The 17929-nt window shown below is 46.2% G+C and overlaps 1 protein-coding gene across 2 annotated transcripts in view; it reads left to right on the top strand.

Annotated features, from left to right (window-relative positions):
• The window catches only part of RXFP2 (relaxin family peptide receptor 2), a 449786-nt gene that overhangs the window by 286494 nt on the left and 145363 nt on the right, over positions 1 to 17929 (top strand). The window contains exon 3 of one of the 2 annotated variants that reach the window (XM_075337352.1): positions 14124 to 14201. The exons of the other annotated variant lie outside the window; for it this stretch is intronic. Coding sequence (XP_075193467.1) covers positions 14124 to 14201 — 78 coding nt within the window. The remainder of the gene's footprint in view (positions 1 to 14123; positions 14202 to 17929) is intronic. 2 annotated transcript variants of the gene reach the window in all.

Raw genomic sequence — 17929 nt, 5'->3', positions numbered from 1 at the left:
TAATCCGTGAACTGTTTGAAAAATTTTGACCTGCCGCCCGCTATTTTTGGCACCAAAACAACGGCACCATCTTCTTCTTCCCCGAAAACGGCGCGAAGTTGAAGCCCCGCCCCCTGGGAACACGGACGAAAGGAGTGCTCGCAAAAGACCAAGGGGGGGGGGCAGAGAAGCGGTGGCATGTAACCGGAACTGTAAAGTGCGGGGACGCCAGGACTCTGCAAAATTCTGTTCCTGGACACAAGAGCGGCAAGATGTCACAGCAGGCTTCAACCCCGATGACATCCCGTCCGGCCCCGAGCCAGGCTGCAACCCCGATGGCATCTCACCCGGCCCCGAGCATGGCCGCAACGGTGATGACGTCAGCTCCGGCAGTCCGCCCGGCCGCAACAGTGATGACGTCGGCTCCGGCAGTCCGCCCGGCCGCAACGACGGCAGTACCCAATCTGAAATCACCCCCAGCTGCAGCGCCAGTCACTCCCAAATGCCCCGTCCCGGCTTTGGAGCAGCCTGACTGCACCTTCAGAGAGGAGGAGCAGGCCACTGAGTGATAGGGCCCTCGGCAGTTAGCAAGGCCGGTTGTATACGGCGCCGAGGGCTTCCGAGTGGGCCTGGCTCCTGAGCAGGAGGCAGAGCACAGAACCTGTGCCCCGTACTGGGAGTGGCAGCAGCAGCAGCAGTAGTAGCGGAACCTGGACGGCTACCCGCAAGTTTAAAGAATGACTGTTTTATGGACTGTCACCCCTGTTGAACGTCCTCAAGTTCCCAGAGGAGGCCATCTGCACAGAAGGTGGGGGGTGGCAGGATAGTTAAAGGTTTAAGAAAACGTACCTCCCGATGTGGGAAGATGTATGGTTGTAATGTGTTAATTTTTTCTTTTCCCGCAAAAATAAACGTCAGTGGCCGGACAGCCCACAGACGGGCTGTATTCAACCAAGGGGAAGTGTGACGGCCTGGTAAAACCAGGTAGTCACAGAAAGAGTTAATCCTCCTTGGCAGCTACACAACCCCCACTCAGATGTACACCAGCCAATCAGGCCCTACTCACCCCCTCCCCAGGAAAAGGGGGGGGCGAGGGGAGTTAAGGAAGTGACAGAGCAGAATGTAGTTCAGTTGTGCTGTAGCTAGTGGAAAGCTGACAAGGGAGGCTTGCAGTTGCCCAGAGAAAGTGGTGGCTGGGGTTGGAGCCCTGGACTTCCGGACTAGATGGCTGTGAGGGCCACAGGCGATGGAGATCCGGCAGCGGGGAACCTGAGACAACCGGGACAGGGTTGTAGCCCACCAGTGCCGGGAGAGGGACCCAATCCAGAGGCCGCGCAAACGGACTAGTTCAGACAAGAGAGAAACAAAGAGTGTGGAAGGAAGGGCCCCTGGCTGTACATCTGGGTGTGGGACCCGAAGACACTCGCCAACGGTGACCGGTCATTTGGCAAGTTGGTTTACAAAGGACTCTGTGTTTTCTGACCACACACATCAGCCTAGCTTCATCCAACACCAAGACAACCAAACTGTGAGTTTCCTGCTCCCTGCAATCCCTGCCACCACCACAACTCCCAATTGGGCCCTGGGACTACAACTGCCCTACCCGTGTAGGGGATTCCACCTTGCTGCCCCACACTATCAGTCCCGGGCATGGTCCCCAGAGGCAGCGGCGGTGCCACCATCTCATCACTGCAACCCACGGGTGGCGTCACAGACAATTCCCCTTAACATATTCCCTTTTTGTTGTGGAGCCTAGGATCACAGACCGGGTCACGCCACCGTGATACCTCTAGAAGCGACCCCATTGGCCCAGCTCTGAGTACCCCCTATCCCTGGGCGACACACTTGTACTTCTGTTTCTTGCTTAGTTGTGGTCAAGTTCATTCACCTCCCCTCAACCGTGTCTCTCAGCACTAACACCTTGTACTTCTGTGTCTTGCTCAGTGGTGGTCGGGATCAGCATCCTCACCTCAGCCTAGCAAACATTATGAAAGACTCGGTCTCCAGATGGTGAATTATTTGAGAGAAGAGATGATATGAATGGGGGTAAGGTAGGAACCCCTGGATCTGGGTGTACTGCATCAGTGTGATTTTTGTGGAAAAGCTTTGACTGTCATTATACAGGTAATGGGGGTTCTAGGTGTCACTACTCTGGGCAGATGCAGCGCACGACCTGTTGTTAGAGCTGAATGTGGCTCATGACCCTCTTTTTAGAGCTGAATTTGGCTCTCAAAGTCAAAACTTGGGGACCACTGCTATAGATCTTGAAAACGCTGCTCTGAAGCTGACCAACTTACTTGATCAGCTTCAGTGCCCCTTCACGTATCTGATGCTGCAGAGCAAAGTGTCCTATACCAGTAGCATGAGATAGCATACAGTTACAGGGGTTTTCCCATGGACAAAAGTTCTATATAATCAATAGATCTTGGAATAATAATAATAATAAGTTGCACAATTGGATGTGGTTAAAAAAAATGTCCCTGTGCTGAGATAATCTTATATATGAGTCTGGAGCACCCCACGGGGCCTGGAGAATACTCGTCGCTGGGCGTCAGGGGGTTGTCACGGGTGACCCTGCCTGGTTTCGTGACCCCCGAGGTGTCCACAAAAGGGAAAGTGGAGAAGGATGGTGGGATGATGAGGCTATTGGAAGTAGTAGTTGTCTCGTGATGCCACCTGTGGTGTGTGACAAGGAATCGGCTGCTGCTGTGGGTGATGTCCTCTGGGGCAGATGGTGTCGCAGCCAGGATGGTTCAGCTCCCCACAGGTAGAGCTAGGCCCCAGGGAGGATGATAGTGACCGTTGGCGCCGGAGCACGGGGCGCCGGTGCCGGCAATGAAGGGCTGACTCAGTAGGCACGGTTCAAGGTTTTTACTCACTGTCCGGTTGTTGCCCTAGGAGTGCCGGTCTCTGCTGTGATGGGCCCCAGCCGATCCCAGATAATTCGGTGGTCACCGTCGGTGTTGTTGATTGTGGGCCGTTCCTTCTTGTGCTTTCTATTTGGATCACCGTGACCTGAAGTGCTTAGGGACCCCTGTTCAGTTTTAAAGTTCCCGTCTCGTCTGCAGGCAGCGCAAGTCTGTTTGGGGCCTCACTGCCGTCACGACCCCGGGCTCTATGTTGCTACTGTGCTCCGAGATCTGGTGGTGGCCAGAGAGACTTGCAATCCCCCTGTCTGTTGGATTCTGGTGGCGCAACTTGAAATATACGCCACCTTAGGGCTCCGTACCCTGTCCCTAGGGAGCAACTAAGCTCTCCCCTTGGCGACCGTGTTTACTCCTGTGTGCCCCAGATTCCACCGGTAAGTTGTCTTGCTTCCTTCCTCAACGAGAGTCAGGCACAACTCCCTTGTGTAAGTAACCTCCTCTGTCTGCCCCTGTGGCCGACCTTCCCATCCACGAGTTACTGTCACTAGTGGGTGAATGCCCCAGTGTTTGGTGGCAAGCCTTAAGACCCGACCCTAGCCCGGTCCCCAGTGGGGAGGGCAACCTGCTGTGTATTTATGGAATGTTTGGATGTGGAACCAGCACCGACCTCCTCAATACCCGAGATGAGTACCGCCAGTGAAGCCTCAGGGGCGCCACACGTCCCTCCTATGTACTGTGTAATGGCCGTGTCTGACTGTAGGCAGGGAAATGCTTTACCTCACAAAAAGAATCAGCTGTAATCCTGTGCTGTATTGTCTGTAATGTCTCTTTGGTGTCCTCTCTGGCCCATGCGCTGGGGTATGATCAGACCATGTTCCTGTACAGTCAGACATGGTCATTACACAGTACTTAGCAGGGACACACACATATATAAGATTATCTCAGCACAGGAACATTTTTTTTTTTTTTTTAAACACATTGAATTGTGGAAATTATAATTATTCCAAGATCTATTGATTAAAATCAACATTAAAATTAACTTAGTCTGTCGGAAAGCCCCTTTAAGGCCAGTGATGCTGCTGGTCCAAACTGTCAATCATTCAGTAGCGACACAAGTTGGCATTATTATTATTATTATTTATTATTATAGCGCCATTTATTCCATGGCGCTTTACAAGTGAAAGAGGGTATACGTACAACAATCATTAACAGTACAAGACAGACTGGTATAGGAGGAGAGAGGACCCTGCCCGCGAGGGCTCACAGTCTACAGGGAATGGGTGATGGTACAATAGGTGAGGACAGAGCTGGTTGTGCAGTGGTCTACTGGACTGAGGGCTATTGTAGGTTGTAGGCTTGTTGGAAGAGGTGGGTCTTGAGGTTCCTCTTGAAGCTTTCCATGGTAGTGGAGAGTCTGATGTGCTGAGGTAGAGCGTTCCAGAGTATGGGGGATGCGCGGGAGAAATCTTGTACACGATTGTGGGAAGAGGAGATAAGAGAGGAGCAGAGAAGGAGATCTTGTGAGGATCTAAGGTTGCGTGCAGGTAGGTACCGGGAGACTAGGTCACAGATGTAGGGAGGAGACAGGTTGTGCATGGCTTTGTATGTCATGGTTAATGTTTTGAACTGGAGTCGTTGGGCGATGGGAAGCCAGTGAAGGGATTGGCAGAGTGGCAAGGCTGGGGAGTAGCGAGGGGAGAGGTGGATTAAGCGGGCTGCAGAGTTTAGGATAGATTGGAGGGGTGCAAGAGTGTTGGAAGGTAGGCCAGAGAGCAGGAGGTTGCAGTAGTCGAGGTGGGAGATGATGAGGGCATGCACTAGTGTTTTTGCAGATTCTTGGTTAAGGAAAGCACGGATCCGGGAGATATTTTTGAGTTGTAATCGCCATGAGTTGAAGAGGGCTTGGATGTGTGGCTTGAAGGATAGAACAGAGTCGAGGGTCACTCCAAGGCAACGAGCTTGTGAGACTGGGGTGAGTGAGCAACCATTGAGTTTGATGGAAAGGCTTGTTGGAGGAGATGAGTGAGGAGGAGGAAAGACAATAAACTCTGTTTTGTCCATGTTAAGTTTTAGGAATCGTGCAGAGAAGAAGGATGAAATAGCAGAGAGACATTGTGGTATTTTGGTTAGTAGAGAGGTAATGTCAGGTCCAGAGAGGTAGATCTGTGTGTCATCGGCATAGAGATGATACTGGAAGCCGTGGGACTCTATGAGCTGTCCCAGGCCGAAGGTGTAGATGGAGAACAGCAGGGGTCCAAGAACTGAGCCTTGAGGGACACCGACAGATAGGGGGCGAGATGAGGAAGTGGTGTGAGAATGGGAGACGCTGAAAGTTCGGTCGGTTAGGTATGAGGAGATCCAAGATAGGGCCAAGTCTGTGATGCCCAGAGATGAGAGAATCTGTAGTAGGAGGGAATGGTCTACTGTGTCGAAGGCAGAGGACAGGTCCAGGAGGAGGAGGATAGAGTAGTGTCGCTTGGCTTTGGCGGTTAGTAGATCATTGGTGACTTTGGTTAGGGCAGTTTCGGTAGAATGATGTGGTCGGAAGCCAGATTGAAGCCGGTCAAAGAGGGAGCAGGAGGAGAGGTATGAGGACAATTCAAGATGGACATGCTGTTCCAGTAGTTTTGAGGCGTAGGGGGAGAAGGGATATGGGGCGATAGTTTGACACAGAGGATGGGTCAAGGGAGGGCTTTTTGAGGATGGGTGTAATAGAGGCATGTTTAAAGCATGAAGGGAATACACCACTTGCTAGTGATAGGTTGAAGAGATGGGTTAGAGCTGGGATGAGGACTGCGGTGATGTTGGGGATGAGGTGCGATGGGAGCGGGTCCAGTGCACAGGTGGTTAGATGTGATCTTGAGAGTAGAGTGGAGAGATTGTTTTCTGTCATGGTGGAGAAGCTGGATTTGGAGGAAGAGGGATGAGTAGCATGAATGCTTTTTCTCTGTCTCCTGTCTTGGAGAAGTCTGAAAATGTTAGACGTACAAGTGGCCAACAGAGGGATTTGCTTAAGCCACAGCGCTTCTTACTCTTGCTCTTCAGGCTCCGTTTGACTGTTCCTGTACTGCACTAAGCCTTTGGCAGGTGCATGCGAAATTAAAACTTTGGGGGGAAAAAATTACAAAAATGTTGCTTCTTTTTTTCTGCCAAATATCATGGATGACATGTTATAGGTTTAAGCAAATGCAGTAATAACATATTAATTAAACATGTGAACAGACAGTTGTGTCTATAGCAAACACATTCAGTGGATATAAATATGTGGCGCCCTGGCCTAGCCAGGTCGTCACAGATAACACTGAAACACCCCCACCCCCATTAGACAGGGACACCAGCCAAACAAAAATCCTTGTTGCCTCCCTCCAGTGTCTGATGTCCACACCAGGTGGGGCGGAGCCAAGCGGTTAGCCCCACCCACCAACGAGTTCACAGGCCTGGGGGCGGGAAAAGTGTCAGATAGAGTTTGGAGTTTGAGGAGTGAGGAGTAAACACTTGGGTGTCTGGGTTTGTGGCCCAGGCACTGACAGCAAGGTTGGCAGACGGTGGTGGCTGTCTGCAGGAGTGGTGGAGCAACGCGGACCCGTAGGACCGGGGTCGGGCGATGGCCCGCCGGTACCGACCGGGGAGCGAAATGAAGCCAGCACACACAGGCAGGGCCATCGGACCCCGACCAGGCTTGGAGCCGCCGACAATAGTCAGATCCAAATGTGACTGGAACCCCAGGGGTTTCACAACAGCAAAAGTCACGATTGAAGGCAACCGCCCACACCGTGAGGGTATACAGCTACCGCCTAAGGCTAGAGACCCAAGGGCCAGCGGCTGCGGGCAAACGGGCTCCTCCGGTACCTATACACCGGGGAGCGGACTACCGTTGGGAATCCATAGTAGTTAACAGAAGAACATCAAGGTGCAGGGAAAGACAGCTACCATCACCTGTCCGGGGAGAGACACTGCAGCCGGCTGCGGGACCCGTCCATCCAGCCACTTGGTTTAACGAGGACTTTGTACCTTTCTTGCTGAGTGAGTACACCCGTGCCATCCGGCACCGCGCCGCGCTGCCCCTGCAACCCTGCACCTCACCGACCCTGCCTTCCCGTCACATCATTGGGCCCCGGGACCACCGACCTCTACCCACGGAGGGGGAAAACAACATCCCAGCTGCTCCCTACCATCGCTCCCCGTCACCAGCAGCGGTGGTGCCCATCTTGACCACGACACGTGGGTGGCGTCACGGACTAAATCCCCCAAACCAACCACCCCTTTCACTCACGGGCGAGGAATACCGCTCGAGTCCCCAGATCCAGCCCACCGCTCGAGCCACCGAGCAGCCATCGCAGCAGCGCCGGACCCGAGCGTTAGCGAGCGCAGCGCAGTGGTGTCCTCCCCGCCCACGACAAATAGTCTACACACCCCTGTTAAGATGCCAGGTTTTTGTCATGTAAAATAAAATCATAACAAGAATCATTTCTGAATTTTTCCCACCCTTAATCTCACCCAAAATATGTACAAATCCATTCAGAAACAAACTGAGATTATTTTCAGGGGTGAAATAAAAGTATGAAAATTAAAATAATGTGAGTTACCGTATTTTTTTTCTTTTTATAAGACGCACTGGATTATAAGACGCTCCACAAATTTAGAGAACAAAAAAAAAGGTCAAAAAAATTTGGGGTCCGTTTTATAATCCAATGGTGTCTTACTGGGGATGGGGGCGGCAGTGGTGGTGGAGTGGAGGTCACAGGAGGCAGGGGTGGTACTGGAATATGGCGATACTGCGGGCAGTGGAGAGGGAGGCCCAGATGCTTGCTGCGAGCGGCGGTGCTATGTTGGGGCTGCAGGCGGCAGCACTGTCCTGGGGCTGCAGGCTCTGTTCTATCCTGGGGCTGTGGATGCTGCTCTGTGCTCGTGCTCACTGCAGGCGATGAGGCATGGGCCATTCGGAAGACGTCGGCGGTGCGGGCTTCAAAGAAATGGCGCCCAGAAGCGGCACGTGAGCAGATTATCAGCTAAATGACGAGCCGAGATCTCATCTGTGCACATGCCATCTCCGGTTGCCATTTTCCTTACGTCCACTGCTGAGACATCAATAAATCGGAGGTGTTGTGTGCACAGATGAGATCTTGAGCCGAGAGCTCCATCTGCGCACGCACCAACTCCGGGCTCCATTATTTGAAACTCGCACAGCCAATATCTTCAGAATGGCCTGTGGCTCGCCACCCACAGCCCCAGCACAGAGCAGCACCCGCAGCCCCGGCACAGAGCAGCGCCCACAGTACAGAGCACAGAGCAGCGCCCGCTGCAGAGAGCACAGAGCAGCACCCTCAGCACAGCACGTAGCATTGCCCTGGTCTCCTATGACCTTTCTCTACCACCTCCTGGTAAGCTACATTCTGGTTTTAAGACACACCCCTCATTTTCCACCCAAATTTTTGGGAGTAAAAGTTATAATCCAAAAACTATGGTAATAAGTGTGGGCACTCTTTTATAATTGGAGATGCATTGTATTGTGCACATTATAGATTACATTCAATTCGGAAAAAGTTCTGAATTTATTCTTCTTGGTATGATTTTTTTTTTTAACAGGGGTGTGTAGACTTTTTATGTCCACTGTAGAGGGTGGGTCTGCGAAGGCCAACATTTCATGCACAAGCCTCTTATGTTGTCTGACTTTTTGTGCACCAAAAAGTAAACGTTTATCCCAATTTTTGCAATGAAATACAGTAATTCTCCTGTTCTAACTTCATGCTTTCTCTCGTTAACCCGGCTCTCTTATCAAATAATAGTCAAGTCCATTACAAAACACTAAAAGAATGGAAAAAAATGCTCATTATCCCTCAATTATGGCATACTCCATAATTTCAGACTTTTTCAAACAGAAAATTGGCATAAAGCCGCCCATATTCTGAACTATTTCCATCACGAAATCTTGATTGACCTTTCAGACGAGACTACTGACATCCAAAAAACCTCAATGCAGGTTACATCCATACAGCTGTAATTATTATGGCTCCACATCTTTCCCCACAATAGAGTATATATAAGCCTTTTGTTAGTTCTATATTAATTTGGGGGAGTTTTTTTTTTTTACTAAACAAAACTGTTGAGAAAATTGCACATTTTATAAATGTGACTCTTTGTCACTGTGCATAATGGACGTAACATGAAAAGAATGCCTGTGCTGTGCACTTATGATATCTCTGTATTATTCCATAGGCATGGCTTTCATTTTTCATTAATAACTCCATTTCACTTCATTTTTTTTAAATCCATTTGAAAAAAATTAAAAAAATTAGTTGCAAAACGTTCAGTACAAGGTATAGGCAATAATGTATCGTAAGATGAGCGTACCCGAACTGTAAAGTCCGGGGTTCATACCGAACACCAGGCGTCCGAGTCTTGGACCTGAACACAGACTTTTACCTGTATGTCCGGTTCCTGTTTGGGTTTGTCATCCAAATAAAGCTTATTGTAAGTTTGTAGAGCAGCCCATCAGCATTTTTTTTCTGGTGTGGGCAAATCTGGATCCATCAGAGCTATGTCAAGTATTGGCAAAACTGTGATTGGCCAGGAAAATCACTGTAAAAAAAAAGGACGTGGGCTCCCACCCTATTTTGATCGCCAACACGGGTAAAACAGCTACAGGCTGCTGCCCCTACCTGTGACCTCTATCAAAATAGAGAGAATCCAACAGTTTTTTTTTTATTGTTGAAATAATTTAAAAAATGTGTAGGGTCCCCACCATTTTTCATAACCAGCCAGGTGGGGGCTGGTATTATTAGGATTGTAGGAGCCATAAATACTGGCCCCCCAGCCCAAAAATACCAGGCTGCAGCTGCCCAGAATTTGCACATCATATTAGATGTGCTAATCCTGGCGCTTTATCTGGCTCATCCAATTGCCCTAGTGCAGTGACAATCGGGGTAATATAAGGGGTGACAGCTGTGATTTGTCAAAAAAATGACAGCTGCCTTCAAGCGGATTAGTAATAGGAGGCATCTATGAGACACCGCCATTTTTAATCCTGTAAGTGAAAAGAAAACACAAACACTAAAAGAATCCTTTTTTTGAAATAAAGTACACACACCCTCTTTCACCCTTTTATTAACCTTGCAGATCTGAATTAACCCTTACAAAGTCCCATGACAATACTCAGCTCTGCTACATTCAGAGTCTTCAGAGAGGAAAATATGTCCGCTGTCTGCAGGCTCTGGAAATCACTGACAGCTGAGGGGGACCCAGCTGTGAGCAGGTGACATCATTCAGTTCACCGGAGGTCACACCCGGGTTCCCACGGTGTGACCTCAGGTGACCTGCAAGGGTGTTTTGGGGTGATAAAGGGGTGAAAGTAGGTGTGTGTATTTTATTCCAAACAAAGGATTTTTTTCAGTGTTTGTGTTTTATTTCTTTTCACTTACAGGATTAGTAATGTGGGTGTCTAGTAGACACCTCCCATTACTAATCCAGGGTTTGATGGCAGTTGTCATTAACCCCTTATATTGCCACCGCACCAGGACAATCGGGATGAGCCGGGTAACACGCCAGGATTGGTACACCTAATGTGATGTGCCAATTCTAGGCTCCTGCAGGCTGGTATTTTTAGGCTGGGGGGGCCAATATCCATGGCTCCTCCCATCCTGATAATACCAGCCCACACCTGTCTGCTTTACCATGGATGGTTATCAAAAATGGGGGGATCCTACAACTTTCTTTTTAATTATTTACTTAAATTATTTAAAGAACACATGTATGATCCCCTCTATTTTGATATCCAGCCACAGTAAAGCTCACAGGTGGGGGCTGCAGTCTGTAGCTGTTGTTTCACCCTTGCTGGTAATCAAAATATAATGGGAGCCAATGTAATTTTTTTAAATCATTTATTTATTTTTACACTACCATACAGAAAACTGACTGAAACCTATCACAGACACGGACACTGTGTGGGTGGCGTGTAAAAAGGGTGCTTTACTCGCTACGACATTGCTAGCTATAGCTAGCGATGTTGTGCGCGATAGTACCCGCCCCCCTCGCTTGTGCGACATTTGGTGATCGTAGCGAACATTCTCGATATGGCAACGTGACACGCACATACCTTGTGTGCGACGTCGCTCTGTCCGCCGAACAATCCCTCCTTCAAGGGGGAGGTGCGTTCGGCGTCATAGCGATGTCACTGCGGCGTCACCAAGCAGCCGACCAATAGCAGAGGAGGGGCGGAGATGAGCGGGAAAAACATCCCGCCCACCTCCTTCCTTCCTCATTGCCGGTGGACGCAGTAAAGGAGATGTTTGTCGTTCCAGCGGCGTCACACATAGCGATGTGTGATGCCGCAGGAACGACAAACAACATTGTACCTGCAGCAGCAACGATATTAAAGAAATGAGCGACGTGTCAACACGAGCAACGATTTTGCACGTTTTTGCGTTCGTTGATCGTCGCTCATTTGTGTCACATGCTGCGATATCGCTACCGGCGCTGGATGTGTGTCACTAATGACGTGACCCCGACGATATATTGGTAGCGATGTCGCAGCGTGTAAAGCACCCTTTAGACTCTGTAACCAATCGCAGACCCTGGCACAGAGGATGGGTAGGGGAAGCGGTGAATATTGATGAACCTTAATAAGCAGGCCCAGAAAAGAGTCTGACTTCAGTGTGATCCTTCGAGAAACACATTATGTATAAATATCCTGCTCTTACTACCATTTAACTTCCATTTGAAGTCCCCTAAAAGCTTAATACTGTCATTTTGCAGCCCAAAACTTGTCCTTATTGACTTTTACGGGGTTTGTTGTCCAGCGTCACGTTCAGAGATAAGTTCAGCTGCAGAACCCGATTTTTTGTTTTTTTTTTTAATCCGTGCTGGTTCTGCGAACCTAAATATCCACAGGTTTGCTCACCACTAGTTACTAATAATGAAATGCCAAAAACATAATTTTACTGGAACATTTTAAGCTTCAAACGTAGGCAAAGCTACAAATTTGTCTAACGCAATAATAAACATAGAAAGGAAGATAGGATATCCACTAGAGTTGAGCAAGTACCAAACGATTCGTTCTTGCTATACTCGTAACGAGTACTGTCTAATACTCGCGTAATCATTCCAAATAGCGTGTGCCATGCAAGTGAATGGGGAAAAACTCGTAATGTAAAGAGTAACCCAAATTACGCACTATTTGCTACTCGTACGTATAGTACGGCATTCGGGTTACTCGTTACATTGCGAGTTTTCCACATTGACTTGCATTGCACTCGCTATTCGGAATGAATACGTGAGTATTAGACAGTACTCGTTATGAGTATAGCAAGTACAAATAGTTTGGTACTCGCTCAACTCTAATATCCACTTTATAAAATACAAAATATTCTTTATTGGAAATCCATTTAAAAAATGCTCACAGGCGTGAATACATTCACCTCCTCCCTTTTAGAATTCTTGTTCGTGCTTGTGACAATGTTTTAAATGGATTTCCAATAAAGAATATTTTGTATTTTATAAAGTGGATACCCTATCTTCCTTTCTATGTTTTTTGCTTATGCAATGCTGCCGGCTGCAGCTGAAGTGGGATCCACGAAGCACAGAGGAATTACTAATAGTCCGATACTAATTGGTGAGTTCACAAACTTTTTCTATATAATGCAGTAATGTTCAATTATTTAAACACATTTATTTATGGCATACTTATTATCTATAGGTTTTTTGTTTTTCCTTTTTCCCATGAAAAAAAGGTTTTTTTCCTACAACGGTATAGCAACTATATTTTACAGTTACTGATATGCCCACAATTCCTATTCATATTGTGGGTCTCCTGACCCAAAACTGAGAGCATCAAACATGCTTATGATGTTGGTAATTCAGGTGAAGTGGCCCAAAGTTAAAGAGAATCTTTCAGCTCAATTTTGTAATGTAAGGTAAAGCTTTGGCTGTAATGGTGCTGAAATATTTATTGAATTGATACATTTGGTGAATCAAAGACAGGGAGAAGAAGACCCAGTGTGCAGTCCAGCCTCTCTGCACCAAAATCTAATAAGCAGAAAACTTCAAATAGTGATTAAAGAAAAACAATAAAGCGGATTGTGGTGCACAGGGGCCAGAGTGTGCACTGGGTCTTCTTCTCCCTGTCTGTGATTCCCCAGCTCATCTGTCTGCCTCCCATCTGAGAATGACCTGCCTCCTTTTGAAATCTCAGCAGTTACCCGTTACAAACAAACCGTTGGCAAACAGAGGGGCTGGGGAATCAAAGACAAGGAGGAGAAGAACCAGTGTCGAGTCCAACCTCTGTGCAGCAAAATCTAATTAGTAGAAAACTTCAAATAGTGATTAAAAAGATCAATAATAAAGCAGATTTTGGCGCACAGGGGCAGAAGTATGCACTGGGTCGTCTCTTCCCTCTCTGTGATTTCCCGGCCCCTCCGTCTGCCTCCAGTCTGTGAATGCCCTGCCTTCTTTTGAAATCTCAGCAGTTTCCTGTCATTAACCGACTGTAAGCAAATGGAGGGGCCAGGGAATTAAAGACAGGGAGGCAGTGACCCAATGTGCAGTTCAGCCCCTGTGCACCAAAATGTAATTAGTAGAAAACTTCAAATGATAATTAAAGAAAAACAGTAAAGAGGATATTGGTGCACATTGGCTGAAGTGTGCATTGGGTTGTCTCCTCCCTGTCTGTGATTCCTCGGCCCCGCCGTCTGCCTCCAGTATGTGAATGACCTGCCTCCTTTTGAAATCTAAGCAGTTTCCTGTCATTAATGGACTGGAAGCAGGCGGAGGGACCGGGGAATCAAAGACAGTGAGTCATTGTCCCTGTGTGCAGTCAAGCCACTGTGCACCAAAATCTATTTAGTAGAAAACTTCCAATAGTGATTAAAGAAGAACAAAAAAGCAGATTTCTTCACCAAAAGAATCAATGTAATCAGTATTAAGCACCATTACAGCCATGTATTTACTTTACATTACAAGTTCATGCTCTTTAACGTTGGCTCTCCTCATCCGAATTAACAATTTTATAGCCTATATGATGCTCTCAGATTTGGGTCAGTAGAACTGCCAAAGGAATGGAATTTTGTGCGCCTTTTACATTACATAATTGTGCTTATAGTTTCTCTTTAAGCCAGGAATTGTAGCAGTAACACGGACCATAGAACATAGTCATTTAATTTCATACCGATTTATAATGGCTTTAATTATAGAATAATGTTTCTTGTGTTCCCTATAGTTGGTTTTGCAATCTGGGATATGTTAGTGATATACAAATCATCATATGATTAACCTTTCTTATTCCAGGAGACAACAACGGATGGCCAAATATGTTTGACGAATTGCATCAGAAAGCCAATGAGGTGACGGATCCCCAGGAATGCTGTAAGTAACCACATTTGGAACTGTTTTATTTTTTTTTAACTCTTATAAAGTAATTATTACACAATTTATATTTAAAAACCAGGACAAGAAAAATCCCTAATTTGCAATTATTCAACTAAGTAGACAAATGGATTTTTCGTCATCGTCATGAAATCTGTCATGACAAATAAGTTATGCAGATTTCAGGCAGAACTATAACGTTTCGCTGTACAAAATGTCCCTGCTTATTGAAGATATTCCAGGTCTTCCCAGTAGAACTACTTAAAGCATTAAACTATTTCTCAAACATTTACTCAAACCCACAACTCAGTCATGACAATTATAGAAACACTTGCGAATAAACCTCTTATCAGTAGAACGGGTAGTCATTAAAAATGAGTAAAATGCCATAGAATATATATTTATTACATAACTACATCTCATATAATTTAATTTGAATCCCAAATAAAGTTTATATTGCTGCTGTACCACGCAAGTATTTTAGGAAAGTTTTCCTTTCTTCATCAATTGGTGTCACGACACAGCGCATGGAGCTCTACCCTATTTTGTACATCTGCAAAAATATAGATTCAGATTAGATCATCTTGAGCCAATGCAATTCCATGGTGTACAAATCCTGGATAATCCTGCATTTGGCACAGTCAATGCTGTAAAGATTCCACCTTCAGCCGTCAGGGAGGCACCAAGGAGCAGATGGAGGGATTATACTACATATGTAAGATCTATTGAGATTACCTCTATGTTTGTAATTGCTGGGTTCAGCACTTCTTTTCTATTTATTAATAAAATTTTGCACTTTGGGAATATTTTTTTAATTATTTCCAATAAGTGTCTGACCTGATCTTATCCCGCTACCTAGTTTCGCTGTTCTCCTCCCATCTCCTTACCTACTGACTTGATTCCCTGACTCCTGACCTTGGCTTGTTCCCTGACTCCGGCTCTTCTCGCTCCCTTGTACTTACGTGACTTCTCTGTTTACCGACCCTAGCTTATCCCCTGACTCCAGCTCTGCTCGCTCCCTTGCTGTTTACCGACATCGGCTCATTTCAACTTCGGCTCTGCTTGCTCATTTTTGTCCTTTATGTTATCTCCTGGCTTTTGACCTCTGGCTTGTTTGACTGCCCCTCAGTAGGTGTGTCTAGTGACACCTAGTGTACAATCTCTGCAGATCCACTCCACTAGTGTGCCTGGCGACACCTAGTGGTTTGGTGTCTTATTACACTTGGGTTCTCGTCATAACAATTTCTAATTTCATTTTAAAATCTGATGGATTTTATGAACCTTCTTGGGATTGGACAATTTTGATATCAGGTAAATTACCCAGTCCAATTCTAGTCTGATATATATGTTCAGTTGAATAGTAAAGCTAACTACCATATATACAATCTTTTGATATTATACAATACCATGTAGTTTAGACGATGTTGTATGAATGATGTGGTATTCAATTATGGTGTTTTTTATTAGAACTTGAATTGGTTTAAATTGCGATCAGACTTAAAAGTGGTTTCTACTAATGATGGGCTGATTGATTCGTGAAGCTTTGGTCCATTACCCTGGTCTGTAATCTCTGGCTGAGGCTTGTAAATCTCGTATGTTCCAGAATTTCCAGTATGGCTTTTGATTAGCTTGAGTGGCACAATGTCATAATGGTGTGGGACACACAGTCAATGTCATACCAGTCTATCTAAACAAAAGCCACACCTGGTATCCTGGAAAGTAGAAGATTCAAAAGCCACCCGCCAAGTGGCAGAAACTATTGACCTAGCCAATGCACCGAAGTCCTGCAAATCGAACTACCCATCTCATGTTTCCTCTTCTTTTATATAAGCAACTTATCCTTTGGTTTGGTCATCAGTATCAGAACATTGGAGGTTTGACACTTATTATCACATCTAGGTGGGGTGAATATAAATAGTGTGGGTCCTAGAAAAGCATATCTCCATTACACCATTCTGTGGCTGAGGCCCAGTACTGTAGTAGTATTGAAGGGAATCTATGAGCAGGTTTTTTCTACCTTTGTTACTTCATCTAAGAGCAGCATAATGTAGGCAAAGAGATTCTGAATCTAACGATGTATCACTTAGATTAGTGGCTGCAGCCGTTTTGACACAGTGAAAGATTTTTTTTTGTATGTAGCAGAGATCTGGGAGCTGCCCCCGCCTACACCAGGATTTCAGTGCACATTTCCATAGACAGAAGCTGCTAATCACAGAAGGGGGCAGAGTAAGACTAGAGCTCATTATAAAGCTAAGAGGCTTAAACTAACATTGCAGGTAATTAAAGGATAGCTACTGGGTAACAGTTCACTGGTAATAGATGCAACTAGCAATGTGAAAATGAACAAACGCCTAAAACATAGCCTTTAATCTTATTATTAATAAAAAGATCCGAGAAGGACCTACAATAAAACAAACCAAACCACTAAAAAGTAGCCAAAATCATCAATGATCCTGTAAACAGACCAATTGGCTTATCACAAGTTAAACATGAAGTGGATGATGTAAATCATGTATCCAACACAATAACATACCGCAATGAGCAGCAGTAACATTAATCATATAGTGGACGATAAATATCATGTATCCACATTATCACCTGGCACAAACCAGATGGCGGTGACAACAAAAAGTAGGAAAGGAACGGTCTTACCCCATCTGCCGTGTAACCCTTTCCCTGCTTAATTGGAGCACTGTTACTGGATAGTCTCGGCTACCAGAAATGAGATAACCTGGTCATAATCTGTATGACTCAGGATCCCCACAGGTTCCAAACACATGTCCAGCGGTGTGCATACTTCTCCCAACGCATTTCTTATATCATCAGGGGAGAGGAAAAGATTCCAAAATCCCGGTCAATAAATGACCCACACAGATTGGCACAAATTACTGTGGAAAAATGTATACATAAACTACATCAAACAAGGTCCATATCAGTAAAATAAGCGGACGGTCAGGAAAGCGTAAGTGGGTAAAACTTACTTCCATCAACACCAGGACATTCCTGGGCAGAGCGCATCTGTCATACCGCGCCGCCAGGTTTAAATGAACCGGTCGCTTAGAATGGCGTCTGATGTCACATCCGCAAATAGCGGTGAGCTCACTTCCGGGTCACATGATCGCGGCCGCGGTGTGCACGTCACAAAGGGCGTAGTTATCAGCCATGTAAACCATAGCAATTGCAGGTAAATGGCTACAGGAAAATGGCCGCGGTTTAAATCGCAAAACCAGCGATAATAATAAGGCCAATAGTAGTAAGTGGCCCATCAACACCAAGAATGGGCCACACGAAAAACTGTAACACATGTTACAGGACCCAGATAGGGCAGGCAAGCTCCAAAAACATACAACCTATAGTTAGCCTCATATATTAAATACAGCGTGTCCCTGGGAATAAGAGATCCTATAGACAACAATATCAGGTCCACAAAGCAGATATATGTGTAATCATGCTCAATTTATTAAATATTACAAAAACATACATATAAACGTGTGACAATACATATAATTAGATAAAGGCTACACGGATGTGGAAATAGGGAAAGAGTCGCACTACTAGGGGTGACTACACGGGACCAGTGCAATCCGTAGCCACATATATAAAGGCTTATTACCTACGGGCTATGCTTAACACTGAGAGTGCTGGTGGTGTCAAGTTACTCACGGTATATTAGAATTAATCAACACTTGTACATCCGTAAACATAAGAGATGCACAACCACTCAGCAG

Source organism: Anomaloglossus baeobatrachus, chromosome 2 (genome assembly GCF_048569485.1).
Source record: "Anomaloglossus baeobatrachus isolate aAnoBae1 chromosome 2, aAnoBae1.hap1, whole genome shotgun sequence".
NCBI lineage: Eukaryota > Metazoa > Chordata > Amphibia > Anura > Aromobatidae > Anomaloglossus > Anomaloglossus baeobatrachus.
This window is presented reverse-complemented; position numbering and strand designations above follow the sequence as displayed.